We start from the raw sequence: 8,829 nt of genomic DNA on the forward strand, positions 1-8,829 counted from the left end.
GGTTCCGTGGCTGCTATGCGAAAAAATCATTTGGTTTCTTTCCCTCATCCCTTCTCTCTCTCTTATTGGCTGCTACTGCGTGCTCTGTGTGTGAGAGAGAGAGGAAAACTAGAAGAAATACTCCAATCAAGTGTGTCGATATTTATTGGTAGCAAGTCTCAATAATTGCGATGGGAAGATCCCCTTGCTGCTCCAAGGTTGGCCTCCGAAGAGGCCCTTGGTCCACTAAAGAAGACACTCTTCTCGCCAATTACATCACCCAACACGGTGAAGGCCAATGGAGATCTCTCCCAAAGAAAGCCGGTACCTAACTTCATTTAATTTCCTCTCTCTCTCTCTCTCTCTCTCCCCCTTAACGTAGTGTAATTTGGTGCAGATCTAATGAGATGCGGCAAGAGCTGCAGGCTGAGGTGGATGAACTACCTCCGGCCGGGGATAAAGCGCGGCAACATAAGCGAAGACGAGGAGGATCTCATCGTGCGCCTCCACGGCCTCCTCGGCAACCGCTGGTCCTTAATCGCCGGCAGATTGCCAGGTCGAACGGACAATGAGATCAAAAACTACTGGAATACTCACCTCCTCAAGAAGCTCAACTCCTCCGCCGCCCCCCACAAGGACCTCCCCCACCTCGCCACCAAGCCCGCAAAGCACAAGAAGAAGAAGAAGAAGCCAACCCCTCCTCCGCCGCCGCCAAAGGAGGACGCTCCTCCGCCGAAGACGAAAGTGTGCGTGCCGAAGCCGATCAGGGTGTCGTCGGCGTTCTCCCGCAGCAACAGCTACGACAGCTTGGCCTCCAACAGCGACGCCGCCTACGTGCCGGAGAAGGACCTCTCATTCCCGCCGGTGCCGTGGCCGCCGATTTTCGAGGACTACGGCTGCGCTGATGATTTCCTCGACGGAGGGTTTATTTTGCCGGTGCTTAACCACTCCGGTTCCATATCAAGCGATGTGAACATGTTGGAGCAGGTCTACGATGAGTACCTCCAGCTTCTCTAGAAGATTTACTACTAATAAATATGGATTTTTTTTTAAAATGTAAATAAATAAAAAATATGTATGGTTGTGCGATAATAAACTACTTTTATTCTTTTTTTCATTTTAAATCATTCTAACTAATTAATGTGGGATTGTGGGTATAACACAATTAGTTCCCGAACTCTTCAAAGCCTTGTTCCATTATATAGGAATTTTTGTCTTATTGATTTACCAACACCTTCAAATCTATAAATTTACTTAAAGGAACATTTCCAATTGTTGTGTTTTTACTTGTTACTACTATTGCTCAGTTAACAAAACATCGTCTCATCTAACAACGCTACTAGTTAAATGTGTGTAGCCAAAATTCAATCAAACATTCCAAACTTTGTCTATTAGTAGGGATGTCGAAAACAGTAAATTTATTGCATTTAGTTCCCTTAAGAATGTACACCTAGAGAGCTAGAATAATTATTTTGTCATCTAGATTTAGTAAATTGGCTTCTCATTGTAAATTTAGCTCCCTCCGTTCCTTTATAATAGATGCATTTCTTTTCAGCACATAATTTAAGAATAGTGTATTAAATAGATGGTGAAAAAAGTAATAGAGAATAAAGTAAGAGAGATGAAGAGAGAATAAAGTAAAATGGTAATTACTTTTTGTCAAAAATAGAAAATGACTCAATTAACTTGGAATTTCCCAAAATAGAAAAATGACTATATTAACATGGAACGAAAGGGTAATATTATAATCTTTATAAGATTGACCACATAGCTTTATTAAAAGAATTTATACTACACATTTTTTGAGTTTTATTAGAGTATCAATCAAACCAGTTCAGCAGTTTCAAAACCCTATTCAAATTATGGTTTAATCAGATACTGGCTAAAGTTTTTATCTCTAACCCTACGCATTTGGTTTTCAGACTAATCGGGCTGATACCAAGAAAATTAACATGTGATCAGTCAAATGCATAATGATAAAAATTAGTCATTATTTATAGAATATTAAACAAATTTAGAGATATATGCTTGATGGGGTGCGTACTAAACAAGCCCAACAGCAATGACGGCCCATCAGCCCAAAGCCCAAGAAAGAGTATCTGTTCGGCACCAAAGAGTTCGGACTCAGCCTACAGCTCGGTAAAAGCCGACCAGTCAAGCTCTCCTCTCAGATCGGCAAGAGCTGATCGGTAAAGTCCAGCAGTTCGGTCTCAGCATTCGACCGAACTAGGAGTTAGTGGACTCATGAAAGGCCTCCACGACCTCCACTATACCCACGATCTATTTAGTGGTACGAAGCAGTTATTGAGCAGTTATTGCTCATCCACAACCATCATTAGTGGTGATGCAAGCCACGATCTTAGTTCAATGTATAAATAGAACTTAGATCAGATAGAAAAAGGTTAAGCTCTCTAGAGATAAAATATCATATAGCAAGTCTGTGTTGTAAGCTGTAATCCCAGATCAAGCAATACAATCTTGCCCTCCCTTCTTCCCGTGGACGTAGATTTACTTCAGTAAATCGAACCACGTAAATTCTTTGTGTCGTAGTCTTTATTCTCTACCAGCATTTACTAACATCAGAAATTCGCGGATCCATCACTGGCGCCGTCTGTGGGAAACAGAGAACAAAATTTGTGATAAAGCGAATTTTTGATCCATTTTTTCCACCCAAAAAATGCATACCAGATCGCAGAGTACCCGTATTCCTGCCCGTGAGAACCAGGAGGAAGCCAATCCATCCCATAGGTCTGGAAAACAGCCTAGGGATAAATCCACCACCAGTTCTCATGGCGAAGGAACAAGCCGCTCCAAAAATCGTCCCACTGAGTCTTCCCAGCAGCCCGATTTGAATGAGGCTGTTAAGCAGTTTTTGGCGGCGAAGCAGGAGGAATTCTTAACCTTCCTGCAAAAAAGCCAAAAGCAGCCGGAGACGAAAACGACGGATTCTCCTTCTCCCTCCGCACAAGAAAGTCACTACCGCAGTAGTGTCGCATCTCCCAGGAGAAAGAATCCCCGTCCCCAACATGTTCCAGTTCCTCCTCGGTACCGGAATCACATGAGAACTCAATCTCCTCCATACCGACGAGATATCGGATTCGCCGTGTACGGAGCACTGAAGACTCCGTTCTCGGACGACATCACCCGAACTCCCCTACCACAGAACTACCGAACTCCGTCGATGACTTACGACGGGCTCGTGGACCCTCACGATTTCTTGGGGCGCTATCAATATAACATGGCGAACCAGGGTCTCAACGAGGTCCACATGTGCAAGCTGTTTCCCGAGCTGCTCATCGGGAACGCGAGAAGGTGGTTCGATAGCCTCCCCCAGGGCAGCATCAGATCTTACCGAGATCTAATGGATGCCTTCCACAGGAGGTTCTTTCAGAAAGCGGAAGCCCGAATCACTTCGGCTCAGCTGCTTTCCATTCGTCAAGGTCGCGACGAAAAAATCAGCGACTTTATGACAAGATTCCACAAGGAATGCCTGCAAGTAGACGATCTCAACGATCTGCTTGTCATCTCGGCATTCCAAAATGGAATCCTGCCCGGAGCTCTCTACAGGAAGCTCGTTGAGTGCGGTCCGCAGACAGCTCAGGAAATGTGGGACATTGCGGACCAATACTCCCGGGCCGATGAGGCAGACCGTCGCAAACGGTCGTTAGACAGCTCATCGACCCGAGGAGACAGAAGGAAGCCCGATCATAGCGATCAGGGGCATCCTCGCCGGACTCCATTTGAAAGAATTCAAAGGGCTCCGGTGCAAGACAGATTGGGACCCCGTCTCAATCCCGAGAAGCCGCCCGCTCAGTTCGTACCGCTGAACAAGCCGAGAGCGGAAATTTTCGAACTGCACTCTGACCTATTCGAAAAGCCAAAGCGGATGACGAAATCAGCCGCGCGCCGACCACAGGATAGCTACTGCTCCTACCATCAAGACCACGGTCACGATACTGAGGAGTGCAGAAACTTGGCTGCAGGTATCGATGTTCTTGTGAAGGCAGGGACATTGAAAAAATACCAAAGCAAGCAGCCAAAGAAGAATAAGAAGCAGAGTGGTGCGAACTGCGCTCCTCAGGATCCGAAAAGGCAGCCGGATCCCGAAGACGATGACGAGCCGCAATATGATGGAGTAATCCAGACTATTGACGCTCTCCCTGCCGGGAAGACCAAGTCGTCCCTAAAGTCAGAGCGCAGAGGCTCCAATCGAGAGGAGCCAACGCATAAAAGGCTGAAGCAGGACGAAGTGATTACGTTCTCGGATGCTGATCCCGTCCCGGCCATCTCTCCTCACCAAGACGCCATTGTCATCCAAGCCGGAGTGGCAAACAAACTGATCCACAGGGTGTTTGTGGATACAGGAGCGTCGGTTAGCATTCTTTTTAAAGAGTGCTTTGACAAACTAGAAGTGGACCCAGCTCGGCTCAGTCCGGCTCCGCTTCCCCTGAAGAGCTTCGCCCAGGAGGACACCCGCCCTGAAGGTATTATCAGCCTTCCGATCACGGTGGGGAAAGCGCCTACTAGCTCCAGTACGATGATTGAGTTTTTCGTGGTGAAAGCTCGGTCCCCGTACAACATCATCCTGGGAAGAGACTGGCTCAACACAGTTCGGGCCGTTTGCTCCACTTATCACCTCACCATCAAGATCCCTACTAAAGGAGGGATAGCGGTCATCCGAGGTGACCAAAAGAGAGCAAAGGAATGTCTGCAAATTGCGCTTAGAAGTGCCGAGCAGTCAGATCGGCACCACCAAGCATAGCAATCACAGCAGCCGGAGTCAGAGGCGATGACCGAAGTCATACCGGAGCCGAACTCGATGACAGTTCAGCTGTACGAGGACGATCCATCCAGAACGGTTAAGATCGGCTTCGCGGGAACGCCCCTACTTCGGGAAAAAACCATCCAGCTCCTCAAGGAGTATAAAGACGTCTTTGCATGGTCTCCGTTGGACATGACCGGAGTGCCCCCCGAGGTAATCACTCATCGGTTAAATATTGATCCTTCAGTCCGGCCGATAAAACAGAAGCAAAGACTCTTTGCGGCAGAACGAAGTCAAGTCATCCATGACGAAGTCCGTCAATTATTGAAGGCGGATGTGTTATTCGAAGTGAAGTATCCTTCGTGGGTGGCCAATCCTGTCATGATCAAGAAAAAGGAAGGAGGATGGCGGATGTGCATAGATTTCACCGATCTAAATAAGCACTGTCCCAAAGATTGCTATCCCCTTCCGAACATAGATAAAAAAGTAGAAGCTTTGATAGGCTTTGAAATTTTTTGTTTTCTTGATCTGTACAAAGGATACCATCAAGTTTTAATGGATGAGATTGACGCTTCAAAAACGGCCTTCATTACTGATTTCGGCATTTTCGCTTATAAAAAGATGCCATTCGGTTTAAAGAATGCCGGAGCCACTTATCAAAGGATGGTAGACAAGCTTTTTCGGCACCTGATTGGAAAGGAGGTCGAAGTGTATGTTGACGATATAGTCGTCAAAAGCAAAAGCACTTCGGAGTACGAGCACAACCTCAAGTCCACTCTCAACGTGCTCAAGAAAGCCAACCTCAAACTTAATCCCCAAAAGTGTACCTTTTTGGTAGATTCGGGAAAGTTTCTGGGTTGTTGGGTTTCAAAGGACGGACTCAAGGCAAACCCCTCAAAAGTTCAAGTTGTTCAAAACATGGCGATGCCGAAGTCCATACATGACGTGCAAAGGCTAACCGGATGTCTAGCCGCACTGAATCGATTCCTTTCTCAAGCAGCCGAAAAGCAACTGCCGTTCTTCACGGTGTTGAAAAAGGCACCAAAGTTCGAGTGGGGAGCCGAGCAGAAAAAGGCCTTTGACGAGCTCAAAAGTTATCTAGCCGAGCTTCCTATTCTCTCTGCTCCAACCGAAGCCGAAGTAATATTCTTATACTTAGCGGCATCGGATCAAACCATCAGCGCGGTGCTTGTACGAGAAGAAGGCCTAAAGCAGCTTCCCATCTACTTTACAAGCCGAGCATTAAGAGGTCCAGAAACCAGGTATCAACCTCTGGAAAAGATTGCTCTAGCATTAGTAAATGCAGCAAGGAGACTGCGGCCATACTTCTATGCTCACAAGGTATGCGTCTTAACTGATCTGCCACTTCGGCAAGTGTTGACCAAACCAGAAGCATCAGGCAGAATCGCCAAGTGGGCTATAGAGTTGGGAGAGCACACAATTGAATATCTACCTCGGAAAGCCATCAAGGGACAAGCCTTGGCAGATTTTCTTGCAGAAGCGAAGTTCGATCAAGCAATTCCTGTTATTGCCGAACAGAAGAATTCTGCCAGTGCCGAACTAGCACAGCCCTTGGAATCCGAAGTAGAGCCGCCGGACTGCTGGAGCGGGTTCGTAGATGGAGCTTCGAACAAGATGGGAAGTGGAGCTGGTATTTTACTTGTCGCTCCCGACGGACACGAGGTAGCCTACTCACTTCGGTTCCTATTCCCCACTACTAATAATGAAGCCGAGTACGAAGCCCTCCTGGCCGGACTCCAGTTAGCGCAAAGTCTGCTCGTCAAATCTCTCAAAGTCCATTGTGATTCACAAGTCATAGTAAATCACATGTTGGGTACAAGTGAAGCCCGTGACGAGAGAATGAAGAAGTATTTGGACAAAGCGCAAAGCATCAGCCGAAGTTTCTCCTATTTTCGGATAATCCGCATTCCCAGAGCGGAAAATAGCCGAGCAGATACCTTAAGTAAGTTGGCCTCAGATCCGAGCTCAAAGGCGGAAGAATTAATGCATCGAAGCATTGATGAAGCCGAGGTACATTCAGTATCCAGCTCGCCGAACTGGATGACGCCGATCTTGCAGTATCTGGATCAAGGACAATTGCCCGAGGATAAGAGAGAAGCTCGGAAGATCACGTGCCGAGCACTTCGGTACGAACTTCATGAAGGAGTCCTCTTTAGAAAGTCTTACCTCCAGCCGTTATTGCGGTGCGTAGGACCAGAAGAGACGGACTACATCCTCAGAGAAGTTCATGAAGGATCGTGCGGTAGCCACATCGGAGCCAGAGCTTTAGCTAAAAAAGTTCTGAGATGGGGATATTATTGGCCAACCATGGTACAAGAGGCAGTGCAGCTCGTCAAGAAGTGTACGAAGTGCCAAATTCATGCAAATGTCCCAAGGATGCCGCAGACCGATCTATACACTATGCAAAGCCCTTGGCCTTTCATGCAATGGGGCATAGACATAGTGGGACCACTTCCTCAAGCTCCTCGGCAAATGAAATTCCTTATCGTTGCCGTGGACTACTTCACGAAGTGGGTGGAGGCTGAACCATTAGCTACGATAACGAGCTCAAAGGCATTGGACTTCGTCTGGAAGAACATAGTGTGCCGATTTGGCATACCCCACATCCTCATCTCGGATAATGGGACTCAGTTCACCGACAAGACGTTCAAGAATTGGTGCCAAGAGCTGAACATTCAACAGCGGTTCACTTCGGTCTCCCATCCCCAAGCAAACGGACAAACGGAAGTAACGAACCGGATTCTGGTGAAAGGGTTAAAAGCTCGGTTAGAACAAGCCAAAGGACAATGGGTAGAAAATCTCCCTCAAGTCCTATGGTCCTACCGAACTACACCCAAAACCTCCAACGGTGAAACTCCGTATACTCTGGTGTACGGCACTGAAGCCGTAATTCCGGTGGAGATCGGCGTACCCAGTCCCCGAACTCTAAATTTCTCCTCAGAAATGAATGACGACGGACTGAGAGCAGAACTAGATCTCGCCGAAGAAAGAAGAGAATTGGCGTGCATAAAAGCAGCCAAGTATAAGGAGCAAGTAGCCCGGTATTATAACCAAAGGGTGAAAAAGCTTCAATTTCAAGTGGGAGATCTCGTCTTGAGAAACAACGAAGTAAGCCGAGCAGAAAAGCTGGGCAAACTCGAACCCACATGGGAGGGTCCATATCGGGTGTCAGAAGTCCTCGGCAAAGGGTCTTATAAATTGACTCACATGTCAGGAGAACAAGTACCCCGAACATGGCACGTCTCCAACCTCAAGAAGTTCCACTTGTAAGAGACAAAGTCCGGTCAGTCTGTCTTGTGTCTAGTTCGGTCATAGGGGTACATGTTTTTATTTGTTTGTTTTCTACTTGTACCTTTTACTTGTCGTTTTATAAAAAGTTTAAAGTTTTTTTTTCTCTTTTTCATTTTTTCTCTATGTGTTTTGTCTCTATGTGCTTGTCGTCTCTTACAAATGGTACCAAGGTATATCGTTCTTTAAAGACTGATCCCCTTTTTAGATCGATTATTAAAGACTATTGTGAGTCCAAGCTTCTAAGGAGGATATAAGACCACAATTCAGCTTAACAAGCAGTCCGTCTGAAACGAACTGCAATAAGCCAACGATTGTGAGTCCAAGCTTCCAAGGAGGATACAAGACCGCAATTCAGCTTAACAAGCACTTCGTCTGAAACGAACTGCAATAAGCCAACGATTGTAAGTCCAAGCTTCTCAGGAAGATACAAGACCACAATTCGGCTTAAGAAATAAGCACTTCGTCTGAAACGAACTGCAATAAGGGAAAGTCCGATCCACGCGATAAACCTCGCCGAATTAGGACGACCAAGTTCGGTCAAAGAAGTTTACCTCATAAGACCGGGGACGACCATGTCTAGTCAAAGAGGTTTACTGCATAAGACCACTTCGGTTAACAGGGAAAGTCCGATCCACGCGATAAAACTCGCCGAATTAGGACAAGGGAAAGTTCGATCCCGGCGACAAAAATCGCCAAATTAGAACACAAACCAAGTCCGGTCAAAGAAGTTTCCTTCATAAGATCAAAGACGAGTCCGGTCAAAGAAGCTTACTTCA

At 46.6% G+C, this 8,829-nt stretch overlaps 1 protein-coding gene across 1 annotated transcript; it reads left to right on the forward strand.

Annotated features, from left to right (window-relative positions):
• Positions 1-1,103, forward strand: LOC121768795 (transcription factor MYB1-like). The gene is made up of 2 exons (XM_042165347.1): positions 1-303; positions 377-1,103. Exons 1-2 carry the CDS (start codon positions 171-173, stop codon positions 994-996), a joined length of 753 nt encoding a protein of 250 aa, XP_042021281.1. The 5' UTR covers positions 1-170; the 3' UTR covers positions 997-1,103.
• The last annotated feature ends 7,726 nt before the right edge of the window (positions 1,104-8,829 follow it).

Source organism: Salvia splendens, chromosome 15, assembly GCF_004379255.2.
Source record: "Salvia splendens isolate huo1 chromosome 15, SspV2, whole genome shotgun sequence".
Lineage (NCBI taxonomy): Eukaryota > Viridiplantae > Streptophyta > Magnoliopsida > Lamiales > Lamiaceae > Salvia > Salvia splendens.

Excerpts from the sequence above, each read along its gene's own strand:
- LOC121768795 (XM_042165347.1), top strand. The coding sequence starts at position 171 with ATGGGAAGATCCCCTTGCTGCTCCAAGGTTGGCCTCCGAAGAGGCCCT. Across the intron at positions 304-376 it reads ATCTCTCCCAAAGAAAGCCG|ATCTAATGAGATGCGGCAAG; the intron begins GTACCTAACTTC and ends AATTTGGTGCAG.